Source organism: Littorina saxatilis, linkage group LG2 (genome assembly GCF_037325665.1).
Source record: "Littorina saxatilis isolate snail1 linkage group LG2, US_GU_Lsax_2.0, whole genome shotgun sequence".
NCBI classification, from domain to species: domain Eukaryota; kingdom Metazoa; phylum Mollusca; class Gastropoda; order Littorinimorpha; family Littorinidae; genus Littorina; species Littorina saxatilis.
In genome coordinates, this window is record NC_090246.1 from 69,692,728 (window position 1) to 69,718,059 (window position 25,332).

The 25,332-nt window shown below is 38.9% G+C and overlaps 1 protein-coding gene across 1 annotated transcript; it reads left to right on the top strand.

Moving 5' to 3' along the window:
* Window positions 1-367: 367 nt before the first annotated feature.
* On the top strand, window positions 368-23,722 carry LOC138959617 (arf-GAP with dual PH domain-containing protein 1-like). The gene is made up of 9 exons (XM_070331177.1): window positions 368-476; window positions 6,288-6,418; window positions 8,309-8,400; window positions 8,947-9,151; window positions 10,639-10,788; window positions 11,221-11,304; window positions 13,948-14,079; window positions 14,644-14,878; window positions 15,139-23,722. The coding sequence occupies exons 1-9, from the start codon at window positions 395-397 to the stop codon at window positions 15,195-15,197; spliced, it is 1,170 nt and encodes a 389-aa protein (XP_070187278.1). The 5' UTR covers window positions 368-394; the 3' UTR covers window positions 15,198-23,722.
* The last annotated feature ends 1,610 nt before the right edge of the window (window positions 23,723-25,332 follow it).

A 25,332-nucleotide genomic window follows, 5' to 3' on the forward strand; every position in this document is an offset into this window, starting at 1 on the left:
GGCTCATTCTCTCCCTGACAGGATGCCTTGAGTTTCCTTGTCTGGCAAGGAAACCGATTTTTTTTTTTACATATTTAGAGCTTTTTGTAATGTAGTATTGATATAAGCAGATTCGCGATCGTCGATAATGATTTTTCATGGTGTTGTGTAATTTTTAAATTACAAAGGAATTGATTTGTAAGACAGTTTCAAGGGAGCGGCATCGCGTGTTTTTCGCCATCGTGCCGCCGCCGCGTCGCATTATGGAAACATAGCTTTTATAATTATAGCGTTCCTAGCGACGAAGGGAAACTACCCGTATTTCCTCAGGTTTTTAAAATGACGTCACGCACGGCTTCCCCCTGTTCTTAAAATAGCCTGGCGTTGATGGGGAAGTGATTCACAATTTTTCAAGATGGCGGAGAGATGTCGCGCGGAACTGGCAGTGTTGATGAGAGAAGATGGAAATAACGAATGTGCGGATTGCGGGGAAGCAGGTGGGCATTGTATTTGTACTTTTGTTGATTCCGTTGGCTTTGTGAAGACTGTCATATTGTCGATAAGTGATACGAGAATCCACAAACTGATACCTGATGTTGAGTTGCAGACGACATTTCGTGTTGAGTTTTTCTCTGTTCATAAAGTAGGGCTTCACTTGGCGTTTTCTAAAGGTATCCATGGCCTTAAACGACAATATGTGCGTGCGGATTCTTATTCCGTTTCTGTCAGTTTTCTTGTCGCATGTTGGAGCGTCACAAGAGTACGTACAGGGTGTCAGAATCACTGCATGAGTGCAAAATGCGTGTACCACCCCCTCATTTTCACCCGTGTCTACTTAGAACTAGAAGTATTTCTTTCATGTTTCAATATTAAAAGATGCAGTGTAACGACGGGAAACTATCTCCATTGAGCTTTTGTTTTGGGGCTGTTACGGCCAGTGTCTTTAAAACGGGAAATAAAGTGTCTGCTATAAATTTAAGTGTTGAAAAATAACATGCATGCAGAAGTGTGGGGGTGTTGAACGTCCTTCAACATGGGAGGGAACGGAATTGTCACCAGTGTAATCTCAGTACAATGAAGTGGGGGGGAGCCGGTTGAGTACAAAGCAGGAAGAAGCAATTGTCTGTGTGTTAATGTGTATCCTGTATTGGCATGGTATAATTTAATGATGTGATATGACATTGGGTAGGACAATGAATGTTTGGAAAGTTGAAATGGGCACTCGACAGTAGGTGGTTATACTGCTGTAGTGTCAGCTGCTACATTCACAGCATCCTTGTTCAATATATGACGGCCTGGTGTGTGGCATTGCGACAAATTCTTTTGTTTTGTGTGTGAGCATAGTACGTGGTATCATATATTTTTGTTTAATCTACTTTGACTCAAAGAGTATGTTTACTGAAATTTGTTTTGTATGGGACACATATATAATTGGAGGTGTCGCTCTGAACTTTTCAATGGTGACATATGAACTAAAGCAGAAGGGGTATAATTCAACATAATTTAAAGTGGGTGCTGTTTCTAGAAGAAACTGCCATAGATTGTCGACTTCACTTTCACGTAGGTAGGATAGAAGATCTACACTGCTATGATCAAATGTAAGCTTTACTTGATTACCCAGCGGGAGGCAGAATACATGCACTGTACGTGCTAGAGCCACTATATGTAGGGGTAGTGTGACAAAGATCAACACACTTAAGTGCCAGTACTATATCTGTTTGCTGGAGATAAGATCCTATAATTGTATAAACTGGTTCTGCGTTGCAGTTGCATGAAAAAAGTAATGGGGAGGGGGGGGAGTAGTTCAAGGGGTGAATTAATAGGTGGGGGGGGGGGCCTGCGTGTTGTGTATGTGAAAGGTAAGGGGGGGGGGGGGGGGGGATTGGGTATGAAACAACATTTTGTTTCTCTTGAAATTCTTCTCCACTTCCAAGTACAAGAGAGTTTGACCTGCATCCTTTAACTTTCAAAAATTAGTTTGATAAGTTCCTTTATTAATAATAAAAATAAATGAGCATTTATATAGCGCAACATCATAACTTTACAATTATGCTCTTTGCGCTTGACACATTTAAAATTAAAACACAGTTATACAAGCGTTTACATCTACATTCATAGTCAGCAACGCTTAATTAAAAGCATACACCATCAAACATACATTACAAAAGATTCTTCCACTAACTAAGTAATAAAAACATGAATAAAATAGGTAGTGAAAACAAGGAAATACCAGCTGCATGAATACCCTTAATCAAGTTCAAGTGCTAGTCTTTCGGATGAGATGAAAAACCGAGGTCCCTTCGTGTACACTATATTGGGGTGTGCACGTTAAAGATCCCACGATTGACAAAAGGGTCTTTCCTGGCAAAATTGTATAGGCATAGATAAAAATGTCCATCAAATACCCGTGTGACTTGGAATAAAGGCCGCGAAAGGTGAATGCTCACCTAACAGGCTTGAGGTTTGCTGGTCGATGTGAATGCGTTATGAGACAGTGACAAAAGGTCAGGTGTCATGTCTACTGTCCCGAATGACACACGATTGCTGACATTTCACCATTGCCAAAAGAATAAACAAATAAGAAATAGGTAGAAAATGAATGTGAAAACTGACTTTGATTGTTGATCAGTATTTTCTATACCACTAACAAATAATCTACTTACACATAGCTGTTTGGCAAATGTATATTGCATGGGACACACTGACATGAAAGTGGAAGATGTTTTTCCCTCTAGAGAAACTACATATCAAGTTACACTTTTTGTGCTCTTCCATTCCAGTTGGCAATCAATTGTTAAGGCCAAAAAAAAAAATTGTCTGTTTAGGGTAACCCGACCGACCGTATCGATTTGGCGCCGACCCAAAAACTTTTTTTTGATTTCAAAAAAAAAGAAAAAAAAAGAGGTAAAAATGCTAAAAAGAGACATTTGGCGTTTCTTTCTCTCCCTTTCTCTCTGTTTTATTTATACGTTAGTTTTGAAACATGTATTCATCAAATATAAGAAGTGAATGTTCAGCCAACATAGCATTTACACCAACAACAAAAAACAAAAACAAAACAAAAAAAACTTTACCTACCTACCGACCCTACTTTTTTTGGTCATGTTACCCTAAACAGACAATTTTTTTTTTTGGGCCTAACGCATGTTATTAGAAAAAATAGAACGAAAACAGATTAGATAGAATGAAAAATGTACTGGTGATGTCATTTGGGACATACTGACATGAAAACGTCACCTTTTGTCATTGTCTCTTATATATTGTGTGTAAAAAATGTTTGTTTGTCTGTCTGTCTGTAAAAAAATTCCATTTCACACGGCAGAAATTAATATGTAAAGCACGGAGAGCACAGTTAATTGTGGTTCGCGCTATATAAGCTCACCATAATAATAATAATAATCAAACAGAACATGTTATCAACAATACTGAATACTGAAAACAGCCCTGGATGTTTATATTATACATTATCACATTATCACTAAAGCAACAAATACACTACATGTAGCCCACTGATGGACTGAGAAAACAAAATCAGGGGTTGTATTTCTTAAAGAGGTGCATTTTAAGTGCTCGTTTGAATGCTTGGGGTGACTGAGAGTGGCGGATGTGAAAGGGGAGAGAATTCCATTGTGTGGGTGCGCAGAAAGTAAAAGTGCGTTGTCCGTATGTTTTGGTTTTGGGTGTGTGGAATGGTGAGGATGCGACAGTCAGAAGAGGCACGGAGTTGTCTTGCTGGAGAATAGACAGTGAGGAGTACAGAGAAGTAAGCAGGAGACAGTTTCAGTGGGTTGTGTAAATTTGTTATTAATTCGATATCAAACAACTTTGAGTCTTTATATGCTCAAAATAATTCAGAATCAGGAAGCGCTTTCCTGCATACAAGTTTGAATTTTCTGTGATGTGTATCTACTATCACAACCACAACCTAACATCCCTTTTCATACGGATACTAGTACAGATGCCGAATCAGTGTAGTGCATAGACGGGCACCATTGCCTAGTGGTTAAGACGTTGGCCTTCTACGTGGAAGGTTTCAGGGTTCAAAGCCAGCGGCGTCTGGTTAGATAAGGGTTGAGATTTTTTCAATCTCCGAGGTCAACTTATAAATGTGGAGGCCTGCTAGTGCTTTATCCCCGTTCATGTGTACACGGCAGGCAGAAGACCGAGTATGCACAGAAAAGATCCTTTCACCCATGTAAGAGTTTGGTGTGTTACTGTTAGTGTTACAGAAACATGAAAATTACCCAGCAGTCATCCCCAAAAAAGCAAGGATGACTAAAAGGGAAAAGCCCTCTCATGCAAAACACGAGTATGAGAGTTGCAGCCCACAAACACAGAACAAGAATAAGAAGTTGTTTCTCTAAATTGTTATTACAGTGGAACCATGAAGCTCTTTTAAGACCTCAAAACAAACAAAAAACAAAAACTGAGAAAATCAGGTCATAAAAAGGAGGTTCTTAAAATGAGGATACATAATTTACAGAGGTTATGAACAAGAAATCTGTGAAAACGGAGTCTTGCAAGGGAGAGAGTTTTCAATCTGGGGTCTTAATAGGGGGGTAGTCACCTTCCACTGTATTACTCTGTTTACTTCTTTTCTGCTTTTTTTTTTTTTAAACTAAAAACAGAATGATTGCTGTCTGCTGTGAGTTAGCGCACAGTTATCTTTACAGTCTGTGTACACCAACAATGCATTCATATTAAGTTTCATGTATCCCTGAGTGGATGAACACACAATTAAGCCTCTCAATGAAGTCGGTGATGACCCTTCACTATTAATATAGCAACACAGCTTCAGGGTCAGGAAACACTTTGGCAATGGTATTCATGGATTATTCAGGACGTCTTATGCAGGTTATTCAGAAGAGGCACTCTTTCATCTGAAATGACTCTTAGCTACTTTTCCTTTTGTTGAAGTGTTGCTCCTTGTACTTTGATAGTGCCTTAATTTCTAACTCTTGGGTGTTGGCACACCCGCCAATCTTTATCACGTTTTCCCTACTTCTGTCTTTTTCTGTCAAATGAGTAATAGCTCGGGTGTGACTATAAGATATTTAGAAAAGGATTGTGTCACAAAGATAATTGACTGACAGTACAAGTGGTAACTATAAGATTCAACCCTAGCATGTAGCTGCTGTCAAAGGTGACATTTTGTATTGTTATAATTTTTTTTCTATTGTTGGAAAAAAAAGAAATGACTAAATCAATGCATCATGTAGATTAACAGGAAGTCAATATGATATTGGTATTAGTACAGTCTAAATGCTGACTTGCGTAAATAACTGCAAATTAGCCCTATTCAGGCATTGATTGAGGGGTTGCAATATTTAAAACTATACTTAGAATCAGATCACTTGTCCAATTCCAAGCATTACACAAACAGGACCAAACACTTTCAAGGACCTACGAAGGTCTTATTAAAAGATAAGGCATCCCTATTTCCCCTGACCCTTTACTGCCTTAGCAAGATGCAAAATGAGACCATACAGAGTAACAGATTATAGTCTATACATGTACATCCATAGCCATTCCAACTCGACCGCTTGAAGTCATATTAATTTTCACGGAAGAACTTCTGTAATGTGACTCTTGCAGACCTGTTTACCTTTACTATTTTGGAGTAATTTATCACTATTGTTTAGGATTTTGGGGGGAAATTACTCCATTTTGAGTTCAGACTACGATTTTCAAATGTGCTTCAACTAAGGTTTGTGTTAGTAATGTTGTTGTATTTTGGTCATCAGATTACTCTTTTTTGACTTGACCATTACTCTTGTCAAGTTGTGGGGGTAAACAGGTCTGCTCTAGGGGTTCATAAACTTTAATCTAGCCTTGCCTTGTAGACCCTGAGTTTTCCTCAAAGGTAGTTAAGGCGGGGTGATAAATTCAGTATAATTCTAATGAACATTATTATATACTGTGCAGTGTTCTTTTGAGTCATTTACAACTTTTCACTCCTTTAATTTTATCAATGCCTTAAGGCTTTCATTATCTCTCAGACTGTTCAATGTTTGGTTGGAAAGGCCAGGTGATAAAATTAAGCATCTGAAGTACATTTCAATTTGACTCCCCAATACTTTTTTTTCTCAGTTAATTACATACTCCAAATGTTCAATACCTTGTTTCATCAATACCTCCTTCCATATATTTTTCAGACCAGTGGTTACATCAATTGTTTGGTTTGACAGGGTGATAAATCCAGTGTCATAAGTACTGTTCACATTAACTGTGCACTTTTTGTGTGTGTGGTCATTTACAACTTTAATCTTCGTTCCCTATTTCATCCATAACTTCCATATATTTTTCAGACCCTGACTGGGCGTCAGTGACGTTTGGCGTATTCCTTTGCCAGTCATGTGCAGGGATTCACCGCGGACTGAGCACACAGAGCAGAGTCAAGTCCGTCAGGCTGGACAACTGGGACAGAGACCAAGTCGGGGTACGGTGATACAGCCTTGTATTGTCTCCCTTTTTTTTTCTTTTTACATTTAGTCAAGTTTTGACTCCGTCGCGATATAACCTTCGTGGTTGAAAACGACGTTAAACACCAAATAAAGAAAGAAAGTCAAGTTTTGACTAAATGTTTTAACATAGAGGGGGGAATCGAGACGAGGGTCGTGGTGTGTGTGTGTGTAGAGCGATTCAGAGTAAACTACTGGACCGATCTTTATGAAATTTTTCATGTGAGTTCCTGGGTATGATATCCCCAGACGTTTTTTTCATTTTTTGGATAAATGTCTTTGATGACGTCATATCCGGCATTTTGTAAAAGTTGAGGCGGCACTGTCACACCCTCATTTTTCTATAAAATTGATTGAAATTTTGGCCAAGCAATCTTCGACGAAGGCCGGACTTTTGTATTGCATTTCAGCTTGGAGGCTTAAAAATTAATTAATGACTTTGGTCATTAAAAATCTGAAAATTGTAATTAAAATTATTTTTTTATAAAACGATCCAAAATTACGTTTATTGTATTCTTCATCATGTTCTGGTTCCAAAAACATATAAATATGTTATATTCGGATTAAAAACCAGCTCTGAAAATTAAAAATATAAAAATTATGATTAAAATTAAATTTCCGAAATCGATTTAAAAACAATGTCATCTTATTCCTTGTCCGTTCCTGATTCCAAAAACATATAGATATGATATGTTTGGATTAAAAACACGTTCAGAGAGTTAAAAAGAATAGAAATATAGAAAAGCGGGCTATCCTCCTCAGCACAACCGCTACCGCGCTTTTCTGTATTGTTAATTTCACTGCCTTTGCCACGAGCGGTGGACAGACGATGCTACCAGTGTACGGTCTTGCGGAAAAAATGCTTTGCGTTCAGTTTCATTCTGTGAGTTCGACTGAGCTTGACTAAATGTATTTTCGCCTTACGCGACTATATTTGTTATATTTTCTTTAACCCAGCGCAATATGAAAATTACAAAAATAACCAGTCCTTTGTTTCTTTAAGGCGAGTGGGGCAAGGAAGTACCGTTTCTTGGGCACTTCTCGCCACAAGGAACGCTAGGATCTGGCGAGAGTTCGCTAGGTAGCTTTGGGCTTGCTCGCTAAGCAAGAAAAGATGGCGGCCACGCAGCTGCGCATCTGATTGGCTGTCCATGGCTGTTTACCGACCAGTGCAGACGACCTTTTTCGGTATCAACCAATGGTGTATAATCCTCGCATAGCTGGTCCCCAAACCGTTTCATATACACTCGCGCCTCCTCGCTCCCCGAGCGGCTAGCCGCAAGAATATCTTACCTAAAAGAAACACGCGTCAGGAACAATTTAGATAGCCGTCTGATAGATAGTTTTTCGAAGATCAGATGACAGAGGAATTAAATGCACAGACCGCAAGACAATAGTGCAGATTTCAAACTTTTGCAAAACTTTTCCTGTTCCTGCATGCGTGTGCACTTCCCTTTCTGACTGCGCTTTTTTGAAAAAAATGTGTTCTAGCTGATGGACAAGAAAGTATACCTGTATAGTGGCTACAAAGAATAGAGGTAATGAAACATAATAAACTACTTTGTAGCCTTATTTGCTGTTGATAAGCCCCATTGATCAATAAACAGACGTATATTGATTTTAGTGAAAGAGGAGGGGGGAAAGATGGAGGGAAGAAGTGAAAGAAAGGGGATATTTCTCTGCTGTACCGGGATAAGCATTTTTCGCAATAATTTTCTTTCTTTTATCTGCATGTTTTTAAGGATTAATCAACCTCTCATTGACTCTTTTTCACCATGCATTGTTATTGTCTACAATACCCTTTTCTTGAATTTCCAGGAAAATTCCTGAGATATTTTTACATGTACTCTGATTTTTTGTCTTCTCAGGTGATGGTTGGGATGGGAAACAAAAAGGCAAAGGAACAGTTTGAAATGCATGTTCCTCTTTTCTACAGAAAGCCCAGGAAAATTGATGTTGAGTAAGTATCAAATGTGTTTTTACTTTAGTTGCACAATTTCCTTTAAGTTAAAATCAGTCTTGGCTTGTTTTGCTTAATCACGCGACCCCTTCTCTCTCTCTCTCTCTCTCTCTCTCTCTCTCTCTCTCTCTCTCTCTCTCTCTCTCTCTCTCTCTCTCTGTCTCTCTCATCTCTCTCTGTCTCCCTCCCTCTCTCTCTCCTCTCTCTCTCTCTCCCTCCCTCCTTCCCTCCCTCCTCACTCTCTCTCTCCCTCCCTCTCTCTCTCTCCCTCCCTCCCTCCCTCTCTCTCTCTCTCTCGTGGATTATTGTATACCTTTCATGCAGAACACTCAAGCGTCGCCAAACATTATTGTCAGGGGAGGGATTTTAAATTGACATGAGTATGTGTCTGTCTCTTAGTCTGTCAGTGTCTGTTTGAAGTTGAAGTTGTTCTGCTACTGTTGCTGCATTTGCACAGATCGATGAGCTTGCACCAGTCCTACTGAACTTCTGCTCACAGCTTACAAACACAAGTCCCTAATACTTTTCATGTTTTCATCCTGACAGGGTGCTAAAGAAAGAGTGGATCCTGGCCAAGTATGAGAGAGAAGAGTTCACAGATCCTGACAGACAGACCGCGTACAACTGCTCATCTAAGGAAGGAATGCTGTGGAAGCTTGGCCGAGATCGCAAACAGTTTCAGCTCAGGAAGTTTGCGCTTTCAAGGGCAGAAAACAAGTTTTCCTATTTCATAAATGAGGACAGCAAGCAGGTAGGAATGAAAATTTTTTTGTTTTGGGGGGGGGGGGGGGGGGGGGGGGGGGGCAGGCAGGGTAGAAGTGCCAGCTGAGAGAATCCCCCCCCCTCCCCCCCCGCTCTTATTTTTCAAAGGTGACCATCTGAGGAGTCATTTTGGAAGTTTCCGGGCAAATTGGACCTTACAAAGTTCGAGGAACACTATATGTGCTGTAATTTAGATACCTCTGCAATGATTTCCTCAAAAATGCTTTGTAACAAAATGATCTTATTTATAATATAAATTTTAATTGGCGAGCAGTTTTCTTCATCCACTTTCCTGCGTCAAGAGTCCTGACTTCCGTCTGCCTTCAGATTTTATTTAGTCATGCGAGGGTATGCATTAGCGAAGCAGATAAAAACAGTTCTGATTAAGGAATTCAAACTTATTATCTACGCATGAAGATTTTGTGCTGTAAGGGGCTAAAACGCAGTCATTACAATACAACGTAAACAATTTATGCATTGTCCATTGTAGAATAAATGTACAGTGGAGTCCGGGTACAACGAATCTCAAGGGAGATACATTTTAGTTCGTTATATCAGTAATTCGCTGTAGAGTTTTCAACCCTAAATGGCCTCAAGACAAGTTTTCCCAATCACCTTCAAATGATCGTCCCATCGATCTTTCCTTGGAGACTACAATCTCTGCATGTTTTCAACAGCTTCATAATATAATCCATAGAGAGAGGCAAACTAACAGCGGGAGGTGCATGAAAAGCGTCAGTTTTCACGATAAAACTTTGACTCGCTCATTCACAGGACATAACTGCACTCCGGACTGTCCACAGTGTTGAGCAATTTAGGAGACTTCACTGCCTGAGGAGAGTATTGATTCAAACGAACGCGTGGTTCTATATCGCGTCACTCGGTCACGGATCGGAGAAAACAAAAAACAGTTCCAGATTTCGAAACCATGTTCGTCAGCCATTGTTTTTAGCAAGACAGACCACATGTGCACGAGCTTCGCTGACGTACATCACAAAATGTCATGACGTCACCACAACTTTCGGTTTTGGTTCGATCTGTTCCGTGCACCTCAGTCCCGCTGTTAGTTTGTTCAGAGTTCGCTCAGCACGCGATGTACACTTGTGTTTGTGTATTTTTGTCTTTGGAGACAATTATTGACATCCGTTCGTTGTAGCCTTGTGACTTTTAGAGACAAAACGGCTCTGGGGCGATGAAAACGTGTTTGTTAAAAGAGGGGTTCGTTATGCAAATGAGTTCAAAAGGTTCGATGTAGCCGGAAAGTAACAAGTAAGAAATAGAAGGCTGTCTGCCGGGAAATCAATGGCAGTTTGTTAAAAGAGGGATTTCGTTATACCCAGGTTCGTTATAGCTGGACTCCACTGTATACTGTCTTGAAAAACTACCCGACAAGGCATTTGATTTAGCATTCGGCATGTGAACTGTTTGGGAGTTGTTGCTTTTTCTTCACATTGTGGAATACTGTCTCCTCCTCAGAAACCTCAGCAGCCGAAAGCAGAGGCAGATCTTGATCACATGAATGCAGTGTTCGTGCCAGAGAAGATCGGCAACCCTTATGGTCTTCAGATCACCTTCATCAAGAATGGATCCACACGCAGTCTCTTTGTGTACTCTGAAAGCTCTAAAGTAAGTTAAATCAATGTCGGAGATTGATAACAAAAAAACCCAGTGTTTAGCCAATGTATGGGTGCCCGTGTGTGTGTGTGTGTGAGAGAGTTTGTCAGAGTTTGTAGCATGTGGGTGTGGGGGGGGGGGGGGGGCGCGGAGTGCATACATATATGCTTATATCATTATAGCACATATAGATATTACATGTTTGGGCTTCAAGGTAGCTATAAAAAAAATGTGTGGTAAATTCTGAAGATTGAATATATATAATAAGCTAAGGGATTGCTGACGTCAATCACAGCTGTCACACCAGCAACTATGTATTTCAATACCATTAATGTATCATGGAAATGCGTATGTTTCAATGTTCAGAGAGAAATGTAATTATAATGTCATAAAATGAGGAGAAGGGGAGAGAAAGTGTTACATTTTACTTTTTCTGTTTCTCAGGACATTGTGGACTGGTATAACTGTATACGGGCAGCAAAATGGGAGAGGCGGAGGATAGCATTCCCTGATAGAGACCTGCACCAGGTGAGACAAGCATACAATCTGTTGCTGTACAGTGGAACCCCTCTGGGTGGCCGAGTGGTAACGCACTTGCGCTCGGAAGCGAGAGGTTGCGAGTTCGACCCTGGGTCAGGGCGTTAGCAATTTTCTCCCCCCTTTCCTAACCTAGGTGGTGGGTTCAAGTGCTAGTCTTTCGGATGAGACGAAAAACCGAGGTCCCTTCGTGTACACTACATTGGGGTGTGCACGTTAAAGATCCCAGGATTGGTAAAAGGGTCTTTCCTGGCAAAATGGTATAGGCATAGATAAAAATGTCCACCAAAATACCCGTGTGACTTGGAATAATAGGCCGTGAAAAGTAGGATATGCGCCGAAATGGCTGCGATCTGCTGGCCGATGTGAATGCGTGATGTATTGTGTAAAAAAATTCCATCTCACACGGCATAAATAAATCCCTGCGCCTTGAATATGTGCGCGATATAAATTGCATAAAAATAAAAAATAAAATAAAAAATAAATAAATCCCTGCGCTTAGAACTGTACCCACGGAATACGCGCGATATAAGCCTCATATTGATTGATTGATTTTAAGACAACATATTGAAGAGACACCACCACCCCCATCCCCCACCCTTTTTTTCTTCTTTTCTTGTTGTTGCGTGTTCAGATTTTGTGTTTATAAGAACTGAACATTTTTCGCCGTTTTAAGACCTACTCCCTCCTTCTTTAGACCTGATTTTTGTCTCAGATTTTGTTCTAAGGTCTTAGCAGGGGGTTTCCATTATACTGCAAAGGAGCATTATCAGTGTGAAACTGCTGAATCCTTTAATGATTATATGCTAACCTTGTTTCAAGCATGCATCAAGATTCTCTTTTTAAGCTAAACTGAACCAACTGATCAGCCTTTCGTTGTCCATGGTCACAGCGAGGTCGCTGCAAGGTCCCAGTGACATCGTTGCAAACTAAACTGAACGTGGCAGCAAGTCCCAGGTAGTCGCAGCTTCCCACATTGTTGTCGCAACAGATCACTCTTTGCCACAACCTTGCACCAACAACTGTGCCGGACATTGTAGCTTAACAAGACCTAGTCATATCAAGATCGCAGAAACTCAAGTATTTGTTTGGGACTTTAGAGATCGCATCAACTCGGAGCTGTGTAGGTGCTGGACATCGCAGCTTGCTGCAACCTAATCCCATCAGGATTGCAGAAACTCTAGTGTTTGCTTGGGACTCGTGAGATCGCAGCTAGATAGCAGCAACAGCTGAGTAGTATTTGCTAGACACCGCGGCTAACTCATGGCAAGCTGGCTGGAAGGTAACAACAAACTTAATTTTGCATGGTAAATGACGTCTGCCTCGCTGCGAGTGTTGCTGCGATAGTGCAGTGATGTTGTTGCAATCTCAAAAATCAGCTCACGGCAAGGCCTTTTTTCTGTGAGGGAGCTTTACCAAAAGTTTGGGAAAAAATGCTTATGTAATAATCTAAGCAGCTTTCGCCCAAAAGAACTAATCTGTATGAGGAATCTTATTTTTCTCAAGACTTTTAGTTTCTTTCCTGTATTTACTTGTCGTCATGAAGTTCCATTCTTTTGTTTTTCAAGCATGTATTTAGCAGGCTTTTTCCTCTCATTGCTTTTGCCTTTTTCCTCATCAGTTGAGCAGAATTTATTTCATATCCTGCTTAAAATCTTGTACACATTTATCACAGAGTCAAACAAGTCTCTTATATGGCAAAAAAAAAAAAATAGGTGTGGTTACAGTAACATAGCCCCAAAAAAATAGGGTAGGTTGGTAGGCAATCACTTTTTTTTTTTTTACTTTTTTTTCTAATGTGTACAAATTAAACCTACTTGACAGGGAAATATTAAGTGTGCGACTCGGGCGCTTTCGCTTTCATTGCGTTTTTTGCACTCGTTTTTTTTTGTTTTTGTTTTTTGTTTTGACAAATGTAATAAAAAGTTATAGGATCGGCCCCTAAAAATAGGGTAGGTCGGGTTACCGTAACCACACCTATTTTTTTTTTAGGCCTATTGAGAGAATATTCTTGAATGTTTCATACCCAATTCATGGAATTGCTGAATTTGAGGAATTGGCAACTGTTTTGCCGATTTTGTGTCTGCAAAACGCTGCAATTCTGTGATTAATCAGCAGCGATTTTTTTTAACATTTTGATTGTACCTTTATTTATTGTTTGTTCAAGGCATGATTTTTCGTTTATTTTTTCTATTGTGCGTTTCTGTACTTCAGGACTGGTATTGTCACGAATTAGATGTCTTATCATTATGTTAGAATGCGGTTTATGTATTTAATTGTTGAAATACTGTGTTCTCACTACGTGGTTCGCATTATTATTACAGACCATATGATTATTTATCAGTCAAGAGATTAGTATTCTGTGTTCAGAGAAAAACCTTGTGTGCATTTATCACTCACTTCAGAGAAAATCTTGTTTGCATTTATTTAGCATTAATTTCAGAGAAAAATCTTATGCGTATTTATCGCTCAGTTCAGAGAAATGCATTTATCATTCAGTGTAGAGAAAAATCTTGTATTTATCGCTCAGTAAATCAGAAAAAGTCTTATGTGCATTGTCATTCAGTGTATAGAAAAATCTGGTACATGTATGCATGTATCACTCATTTCAGAGATTGTTCTGTCATGTTTCAGCTGGCAGAGGACCTGACAAAGGACTTTATTCTGGAGGGTTGGCTGAGTAAGATGGGGCCGAAAAATGAGCCGTTCAAAAGGCGCTGGTTCACATTGGACCGAAGAAAGCTTATGTACTTTGAGGAACCTTTGGTATGTTCTTTGAGCGTTACTGTTGTTGGTGGGTTTTTCATGTTAATCTCAAGCAACCTAACCACCCACTATTTTTATTTTTGTAATGTATTTTGTGTATAGTGCACAGAATAGAAAACTAATAGTGTAATCATGATCGTAAGAAATGTGGGTACACATCATATTGTAACTTTTGTGTGAGCGTACAGCTTTCTATAAAGTCAACATTTTCAAGCAGTATCCCCCCCCCCCCCCCCCCCCCAATGGTATGAATTGTTTTGTCCTTTTGTGTGCCATTTCCTGTTGCATTTCCTTCCTATTTTGGCAGTAGTTGGAATCACTTACTTTCAAGTGACAATTGCACAAATTGGGTGATAAGTATGCATGTTTTAAGGTGTGTAGAAGTCTTAGATGTGGAGTTACTGAAGTTTATAGTGAATCTTATTCAAATGAAATCATTGTCATGATGCTTGTCGTTTTTACCTTTAGACTACATTGTACTTGGGTTGTTTTTTGTAGAAGAGTAAGTTTGCTTAATTCAGTGAGTGTAAACATACTCTAAACATGTGTTTATTTTGACTGCAGAATGCATTCCCTAAGGGAGAAGTGTTCATTGGGCATCGCGATGCGGGTTATTCGGTCAGCCTAGGGTCGCCAGAGGGTGACCGTAGTTCCAACAGTCACAACAACTACTGCTTCACGCTTCACACGCATGAGCGCAACTTCATCCTTCGCGCAGAGACGCAGGATGACATGGATAAGTGGAACACTGCCCTCAACCAAGTGATTGATCTTCCGTTAACACCTCAAGACAGTAAATGTGAGTGTGTTATAACTGATATTGTGTTTTGTCGCAGTTCTTGTAGGTTTAGGTATGGAAATTTTTTTACACAGATCTTTTTGATTAATTTTATATTTACTACAGCGTAAGGATTGTCTGATATTTACTACAGCGTAAGGATTGTCTGCGTCGCTGCAGAACCTACTTTGTGATCGCATTTCATGTTGTATTATTCGACATAATGTGTATCGTTCGTTGGCATGTACATATTGTTAATATTTTTCTCTCTGTGGTTTCAGTGGCATCAATGTTGGTCCCAAAAAAGGCCTCCAATTCTTTCCGCATCATTCGCAGATAGACCGGTATACCTTCCATCGCTAACCATTTCCCACCCACCAAGCTTCATTATGCAGGCATCCTCTGAACTGTACAAGTAGTTTGCCTGTAAGCGGCGTTCACCAAAAGGCAGGCTACAAAAGCAGATCCCTGCTACACAAAACCATGGCATGTTTCGCTGAAACAAACTGTCACCTTTTCTGTGGCAAAGTATATGGGCTTGGGAAGAGTCATCTGGTAAAACTTTGATTATTGACTCATTTTGTTTTATTAATGAAGGTCACTGTGTTTTTTTGTACTGAGCTAAGCTATTTGCGTTAATTGCCATAATTTGTCTGGTACGTGACTGCACAAAATTTACATTGTCCTACCAGTACGTGTTGGCAGTTTCTTACTTTAGTGTGGTCCTGGTCTACGCAAAGCTGTGTTCTGCTGGTGTTTGATGGGTCATACCATTTTTACTGGAATGGTGCTACGCAGATGATGAATAACCTGCCGGTGTCTGTTTGCTTGTCTTTGAGTTGGGCGAGGCGAAAGAGTGTCCACGTGAACTGTAATCTGCTAAAGGTCTGTTAATCGGAGGAACTCAAACACAAGAGTTGTCAGTGTCTGGCAACGCATTATGTGTTGACTGCCTCATGTTTATGTGAAGTAGAAGCCTGCTAAGCTGCAATGATTTAAAAAAATTTAATTAATTTTTTTTTGGGGGGGAGAGGGCAATGTTATCATTGTGGCCAAGTACCATTCATGATTCAAGTCTCAGTGCACCTGAGCTCTTTCATGCAGTTTGTGAGCATTTATCTAGCCAGTCAGAGAAGCATGCACCCCTGTTTTTAATACAGATCTGACTTTGTGAGACTTAATTCAAGTATTGTAGGAAGATTGAGGAACCTATGTGACAGTGGGTAGTGTGGTTGCCTGACAAGCATACTGAACATAAATCAATGGGCGGTTTGGTTTTCATATTACCCACAGCTGAAATTCCTTGGTTTTAATAGCCACAATGTAAGAGTTTTGTTTTGATATCTTGTTCATACCATTACTCACCTTATGATATTATTTTTAAAATTCTATGATTTTCACATTGTCTTTTTTGTTGTTACAGTAAAACCTGTCAAATAAGGACACCCTTGGGACCAGACAAAAGTGTCCTTATTCTGCAGGTGTCCTTATTAGACAGGTGCAAGTAAACGCGACAAAGTCAAGTTGAGAGAGAGAGAGAGAGAGAGAGAGAGTACTGTACATGTACATTTATAAGAAAAACAGAAGCTGTTTAGATTAAATAGAGAAACATTTAATATTGACTGTTGTAAAACAAGTTTAAAAACTTGTGATAATGCATGTTTCAGCTACTAGGTACTGCCCTGCCTTTGATCTGGCGCACACACAGATTTCCACTCTGTTAAACTCGGTCACTGACCGGTCACTGACCCTGATGCAGGAAGTGTTTCCTCTCTCAGATATGACAGGGGAACCACCTCTCATGGCAAAAACTGGGTCATTGACCCCTGGGAAGAAGGTCATGTCTTTTAACAAGGCCACCCAGCTATCACAATGCCTTTGATCTGGCCACACACACTTATTATGGACCCAAAATACGTGTCCGCGTCCGTAATGCCGAGGTGGCCGTAACGTACAGGTGTTTTACAGTGTTAAGCAGTCCGTGCCGAGACTGACTGTCCGTATTCTGCGAGTGTCCGCTAAGTCCAGTGACCATATTTGACAGTTTTCACTGTATATGTTCTGATTGTTCAGGAATAAAGACAGGTATCATGTATATTTAGGGGAATACTGCATCTTATAATTGATTCTCAAGCTATTGGCCATATATGGGTTTAAACAACAACAACAAATCTGTGCTTTCTTCAGAACGCATGGTTTTCAAAGCAATGTTACTTATGAAACCTACTTTTTAACAGGAACATAATGTTAGTAATCTGACCCACTGCACTCCGCAAATTGAATGTTAAGTTGTTTGGTGCATGTATGTGATGTTTAATTCCACAAACTGCTGAAACTTTCCAGACTAAGAAATAAGTTAATGTTACATCATCTCATTATCAACAAACAGTTCTACAACTTTGTGCTAACTTATTTGTACTTTCCGAGAGAGACCAATGAGCGGGATACAAGCTGGTTAACTTCACAGATATTAAGTCTGTAAGTGCAATACCGGACACTTAAAAGTCAGAAGTGCTGGTATTCTTCTTCGTTCATGGGCTTAGACTCCCACGTTCACTCATGTTTTTAGCACAAGTGGATTTTTACGTGTATGACCGTTTTTACCCCGCCATTCAGGCAGCATACGCCGATTTCGGGGGAGCTGGTATACTTAAAGAACTAGAAACGCAGGAACAACTCTAGCGTAATATGAACAAGTCGCGTAAGGCGAAAATACAATATTTAGTCAAGTAGCTGCCATTTTTCAGCAAGACCGTATACTCGTAGCATCGTCAGTCCACCGCTCATGGCAAAGGCAGTGAAATTGACAAGAAGAGCGGGGTAGTAGTTGCGCTAAGAAGGATAGCACGCTTTTCTGTACCTCTCTTTGTTTTAACTTTCTGAGCGTGTTTGTAATCCAAACATATCATATCTATATGTTTTTGGAATCAGGAACCGACAAGGAATAAGATGAAAGTGTTTTTAAATTGATTTGGACAATTTAATTTTGATAATAATTTTTATATATTTAATTTTCAGAGCTTGTTTTTAATCCAAATATAACATATTTATATGTTTTTGGAATCAGCAAATGATGGAGAATAAGATAAACGTAAATTTGGATCGTTTTATAAATTTTTATTTTTTTTTACAATTTTCAGATTTTTAATGACCAAAGTCATTAATTAATTTTTAAGACACCAAGCTGAAATGCAATACCGAACCCCGGGCTTCGTCGAAGATTACTTGACCAAAATTTCAACCAATTTGGTTGAAAAATGAGGGCGTGACAGTGCCGCCTCAACTTTCACGAAAAGCCGGATATGACGTCATCAAAGACATTTATCAAAAAAATGAAAAAAACGTATGGGGATTTCATACCCAGGAACTCTCATGTCAAATTTCATAAAGATCGGTCCAGTAGTTTAGTCTGAATCGCTCTACACACACACACAGACACACACACACACACACACACACACACACACACACACATACACCACGACCCTCGTCTCGATTCCCCCCTCTACGTTAAAATATTTAGTCAAAACTTGACTAAATATGAAAAAGGACAGTTGAAATAATCAATCAGATTAACTTTATAATCGCCTATCTGAGAAATTACATTGGTGGCACGTACAAAAAAATAATGTTTTTTGTATGATAATGGACAGTTGTATTACCTCCAAGAACCAGTCTTTCAGCCAAAGATCACAGATCAGAAATAGGTATAGCAGCAACTTAATCAAGATTTGCAGGTTGTGTCGCAGGTGATTGGATTTAATTAATTAAGTTAGTTATCTTGATACGTCCTGTTGTGAAGGTAACAGAAATAGCAAAGTAAAATGAAAAGCAACACAACATTGTATGGACAGACAATTTTGATTAAAATGTCACTCTATAGCAATGTCTCAAAACGAAAGTGATAAGAGTTGTCTGTCCCTGCCATAGCCCACGACGCTGTCAGCGGATAGTTCCGGTTGTTTTGTTTACGTCCAAAATGGCTGAACGAGAGAAGAAAATAAGTGGTGGAGGGAAACGTTACTGTGTCTGCTGTTCAAACTACGTGGGTAAAGAAGTTGAAGGGCGGAGTGTCATGCGGTTCCATTTTGCAAACACAAACCGTAACTACCTGCCGTTCCAGGGGCGCAACTCTGTCCGACTATCGCGTTAGTTTTGAGACAGTGCTTATAATAGGGCCCTGTTTCTGTGACACAATTAGCTAAGTCAGAGCTAGACAGAAGTTAGTGTGAATGCTGTTTATTGCTACAGTTTGTGCTCTTTGTCGGTATAAGTGGACCACCTGTTCTTGCAGGGTTGATCAGTGCATCCCCGTGTGTTTAATAACGTGTATAGGACCAAATGACATTCCCCTTTTAGCTCTATGTATTTTATTTTATTTTTATTATTTTTTTATTAGACACATTCCACTGTGTTTTCTACTTGAGCTGTAAGCTCTTTTACTTCAGGTTAGAGATCCCTAATTACTGTTAACATTTATTACACTTTTTTATATCAGGTGTTTTGTTTGTCCATTATTGTGGACTTCAGCCATAATCAAAGTGAGACATGCATTATATAACGGTTGTCATATGGTGTCACAACTTTTCACAACTTTGTTTTCCTCATTATCCTTTCATTTAAGTTTTTTTATTTTTAAACAATTAGATTTAATGTCACTCTTAGATTGTGTTTGCAATAAAAATTATTTACTTTGTTTTCTTGAAGACAAAAAAGTCATTTCTGTCATTGAGACAAGAGCTTTTTTGGGGGAAATAACCATTATCCATATATTCAGTTCTGTGTTCTTTAAAGGTTATAATGCTGGCTTGATAGCCTAGCTTGCATGTCTTACACGTAGAAATATATATTTAACTTTTGCAGCCAGGTAATCAGCTCAAAAATAACTTTTCCAGGGGGAATATTTAGAAATTGTCATGGATTCTTCTGAAAATTTGCCTTACGGGTCTCAAATCACTGTTTTTTCGGTTGCCGAGATGTTAATAATCACTTTCTGCATTAGATGTGACAGTTTCTGCTTTTCTTCACACGAACCAGTGCTTATTGAATTTTGTTTAGAATTTGTTTGAATGTGTGTCTGGGTGTATGTGTGTTGGTGTGTATGTGCATGTGTTCCTTCAGAGTCTAAGATTGCTGGATTCTTGATGAAATTCACCTGCTACCCACAAAATATGTTAAAACAAAAAGAATTACAATTATTGCTTTTTGCTGCTGCTGCAACCCGGCCTCCTGAACTGGAGTGGATATTAAGTTTTAATTGTAATCATTGTAAATACATTACATAGCTGTAGGGAAATAAAAGTTCAATCCTGTCATGATTTCATGTACTGTGTGTCATTGACCCATGTACCATGATTTGATGTCTGCAGTGACCAGTGTGTGGTTAAGCATTCTTTTCTTTCTTTTGTTTTTCTTTCTTTATTTCTTAAATCGTTATTTTTTCTTCTTCTTCTTCTTCTTCTAACAATATGTCAATCTTTGAAGATATTTGTACAGAACATTTTGTGCATGACTTGTAAATTTAGTTAGAGAAAAGGTTGTATTTATTCATGAAACCTTCCTTGTGAGATTAATTGTGTCGAGATATATAACCAAACCAAAATGACTGAACTTTGTTACTTTTGCTGTTATATTTGGTGTGAGTGAGTTTTGGGCAGGAAAATTTATGACATTTATATATACAAAGTACAAATGTATAGCTCATTTGATTATGTCAAGAATAATGTTTGTCAGTCATATACACTAGTGTTAATTCTAGAAGGGCAATATTGAACGCATGTGATTGAGTTTGGTTGTGTAAATTAGAACTACACATGTATCAAACTGAATGATAAAAGAGACTTTGTTTTAACAGTAACAGTGTGTACAAGACTTCTTTTGTTTTTGAGAGAGTGCATTGGTCTAGCGTTTGTTATTGTGCCCAAGAGTGTCTGTGAATGCAAATACGTTTGTGTGAGATTGTAGGTGTGTGGCTTGGAGATGTGCACAGAGTTTTGCCTTTCCTGTAGATGTTTCACTTTAACTTGTACAAGTATTTGGAAGACATGATGTTGACTGCTACTTTGACATTTTGAAGTCTATGTGAGTGTACATGTGTTTATGCATGCACAGGTGTGTTTGTTTGTGTGTTTTTGTGACCATTGCATTAGGTCAGTACATGCTAGACCGGATGATATTGTTTGTGTCAACTTGAATATCTGACTTGTCATTCACACATGGAATAGGAGACTCCCAAAATTGAGGTCATTTCTCAGATGTTATGAACAGAAAATCTGAGAAAGGGTCTTGAAAAGGGAGGTTCCACGGTTCCCTTTGAAACTGGTTCTCAAAAGAGCTAGAGTCCTAAATTTGTACATTTTCAGATAATCTGAACAGAAAACCTGAGAAAGCAGCCTGTCTTGAAATGGGGGCGGTCATAGATTAGGGGCACATAATCATGGGTGAAAGTAGCCCGTCAATTGACTGAAATCCGTCAATCTGAAAATAAGTCTGACGGAAATTCCGTCAATCCGCAATTTTTATTAAAAAAAAAAATTAAAAAAAAATTTTTTTTTTTTATTATTTTTATTTTTTAAGCGGAACGCGTTTTCGAACTGCTATGCGGTAAACCCCGTAGGTGAGGTTTCTTCACTTTCGGATTCGCTCTGCATCACGATAAAAAAAAAGTTCTCGCGTTTTGGCAGGCATTACGAAGTGGTGACATGATTTCTGCGACAAAGATGCCGGTTTTGACGGAAAACGCATGGACAGATCTTATTGATGCTGGTCTAGCCAACAAATGGCGATGGGACTGGTTGGAGTTCATGAAACTAAAACTGTGTGTGATAAGTTTGGTGCTTGAAACTCAAGTGCTTTTCCTTGAGAACTTTGCACTATAAGAGATGCTACTGCTTAGTTGCTACTTTGTGCAGTGCTACATCATGCTGTTTGCATGTGTGACATTCTGTTTCATCATTTATTTCAATGCCTGTCTGGCAATGTTTGCTTCTTATAATTAAATATTTCGAACTTTTATTTCAGTTGTTCAGTTTCTATTTCATTTAGTAATTGGCTGTTGTCAATGTTAATTGTTATCAATTGTGTCGTTGTGTTGGAAGATGCAAGTGTGAAAAGATACAAAAGAAAAATGATTACTTCTGTGAATTGTTTTGATTTTGTTTACCCTTTTTACCATATCATTAGAATCTGAAGGTATTTTTTTGACCTGCATGATAGTGACAAAAAGTGTATTTTTTTGCCAGGAAAGGCCACAAAATCACAATGTATAATGCAAAAATTCTTTTTCGGCCGGGGGGCGTTGCCCCCCTGGACCCCCTAACGGGGCCCTGCCCCGTACCCCGCCAGGGCCTGGGCGGCCTCTGGACCCCTGCCTCAAAAACTTTTCAGTCAATTTGATTTTCATAGGTTTCACCCATGCATAATTCATTGTACTGCCTGCAAGGATGATGCTGAATTTAATGTATGCGCAATGGTAATTCTGGCATTATTTAATATCCGCTCTAACATCTTATAATACTGATTGATATTGAACAGTACTTTATAGAACTGAATTATATAATGTATAATACACCTAGATATGTGAGTATTGTTTATTTTCAGGTAGAAATGTAAATTGGTCATGCGTTGTGCATATTGTTAATAATTTTTACATCGCAAGTTTTTCTTGTGTGATCACTTTATGTACATGTACTCGTCTTTGACACTGGCCACCAAACGTTGTTGAAAGTGCACTTTCTATTATTGCTTCCTTTGAAGTGTCAATGTCTACCATTTCTCAAAACATGAAAAAGAATGGCTCTGCGTAGTCGGCTGGACGTTAAGCAACAAATAAACAAACAAACAAACAAACATGAAAAAGAAGGAAAATAACTATCTGCATTTGTCAACTACTTTCTTTATACCTCATCAGCTTGTACATTATGTTTTTTTCTCATTAGAACAGAGGAATGATAAACTCACAAAAGGACAAAAGATTTCTTATTTAATGATCAAGTTTTAGGCGTTACATTATGTGAGTCAGTATTAAAAGGGTGCATGCAGATGCTTCAGTGATGGTGAATGTTTGTTTTTTGGTTTTTGTAAATTCCTGCAGTTATGGGTATAGGATTTAACCACAGCTCACAATTAAATTTAATTAATATTTACTTCTACGGGTGTATGTGTGTGTATGGCTGGAAGAGGGAGAAAGAGAAGAGAATCAGAATGAGACTTTTGCGACTGTGTTGCCTAATTTTATTTGTGCTTCCAGTCTGACGTACCTGAATGTGTGAAATTTGGGGAGTTAGTTAACTGTTCTTTGTTATGTTCATCAAGCAGTATGTTTGAATGAGTGAAGTCAGTCTGGAAGTTAAGTGTTCCAAGAGCTGCAGCAGAGTAATCATGCATGTAATCAGGGGCTGATGGGGTAAGAGGTGGGATGGGATTTGGGGCGGTCGGATGTAAGGCACTTCAATGTTTTTTTCACTTTTCCCCTGCAGTTTTTTTTAGTTTTCCAAAGGTTTGCTTGATCATGCTTAAAGTTTTCAGAGGATTCGAGTGGTCACAGATTTAAAACAAACAATGTGCCTCTGTTTTGAGCTACATTATTCTGAAATTATTATGTACAAAGGTTATTTTGGCATCAGTTTGGAGATATTTATAGCATATCTTTTTTTCTTTTTGCTAGCTTGAATAACACTGGGAATCAACACTCTGTTGAACAAGTTGTGAGCATCGTTGTGCTTTTCGCTATGTATATATTGTATATTTCATGTCATATATAAGACTTGTTCAATGTATAAAGACAAGATTTCACAGCAAGGAAAACTGACTTGTTTTATTTGGTTTACTGATATAAGAAAAACAATAAATCATGCATGATTACGCCATTGTATTTATTGAACTTTTATTACCTTACACATGCAGTGGAAGCAAGCATAAGTGAATATAGCTTTTGCAAGCATGCATGCACATGTCTGTATGTGTAACATGCATGTGTGAATGTGAGGATTGTATTAATTATGTATGTATATAAAGCCTGCTGGGACACAAGTAATGGGTTAGTGCATTTGTAAACAGGAATCGCTTGACAAGTGGCCCCCTTCATCCCCCCCTTCCTCGTCCTGATATGGCTCTGCGTAGTCGGCTGGACGTTAAGCAACAAATAAACAAACAAACATTAATATACCCCCCCACCCCCACCGGGTTAGGGGGAAGAATTTACCCGATGCTCCCCAGCATGTCGTAAGAGGCGACTAACGGATTCTGTTTCTCTTTTTACCCTTGTTAAGTGTTTCTTGTATAGAATATAGTAAATTTTTGTAAAGATTTTAGTCAAGCAGTATGTAAGAAATGTTAAGTCCTTTGTACTGGAAACTTGCATTCTCCCAGTAAGGTAATATATTGTACTACGTTGCAAGCCCCTGGAGGAAATTTTTGATTAGTGCTTTTGTGAACAAGAAACAATTGACAAGTGGCTCTATCCCATCTCCCCCCTTTCCCCGTCGCGATATAACCTTCGTGGTTGAAAACGACGTTAAACACCAAATAAAGAAAGAAAGAACATTAATATGCCTGCCTCTCCCCACTGTTAATGTAGTGCATGTACATCGGTTCGTCTAGGATTCAACTTCACTTGTACACAGATCGATTGCCTAGTGGTCTATGAAGCCAGTATTGTCAATGTACCATCAAAACAGACTACTAACAGGGAAAAAAGGTTTCATATTTTCCAGCAATTGTAATGACAATAATGTGAACTACAGTGGAACCCCCTTTGAGAGCCTGCATTCTGTGACCTCTCCCCTTTCAGTTTTCAAATGTTTCATATTTTTGGACGACTTCACCGGGGGGTTCCACTGCAATTAGCTAACTTTACAGACGTTATGAACAGGGAACAAAAATCAAAAACTAAAAGGGGGAGGTCTGAAAATAAAAGGTCTGAAAGGTCCTTGTCTACATTTTTATACCGAAATCGCCATTTGACCATTAAAATGCAGAGTCTGTTATCTACAAATATCAACAATACACCCTCTTTCGATCAGGAAAGACGAAGCCAGTGTAGCCGTTTGAAAATTCATTGTAGTATTCCAGCGTAGTACTCATTGTAGAATATCCTTATTTGGAAAATGCCAAGCGCAAAACTCCTCTCAAATCCCGTGCATTTCGTGCGTTTAGAAAAAAGCGTGGACAGCGCTCCAGTGTCAAACTGTTGCTGCACTTGTTTGGGCGTGGCTATAAGCGTAAAGACATGAATTTGATTGGTCAGTATTTATAAGGCAAAGCACATGTTCTCAGCAAACAGAAAACAAAATATTGGAAGCGTGAGTCACGCTACCCAAAAATAAAATCTTTTTTTACATATATTTTTTTTTTCTATAACTTTTTTCCCCATGGTTCATTCATCATCTGACATAACTTTTTAGCAAAATCTAACCATAAGATAATTGAAAAAAAGCAAAAATGTAGACGACCACCTTTAAAGGAGGTTCCACTAA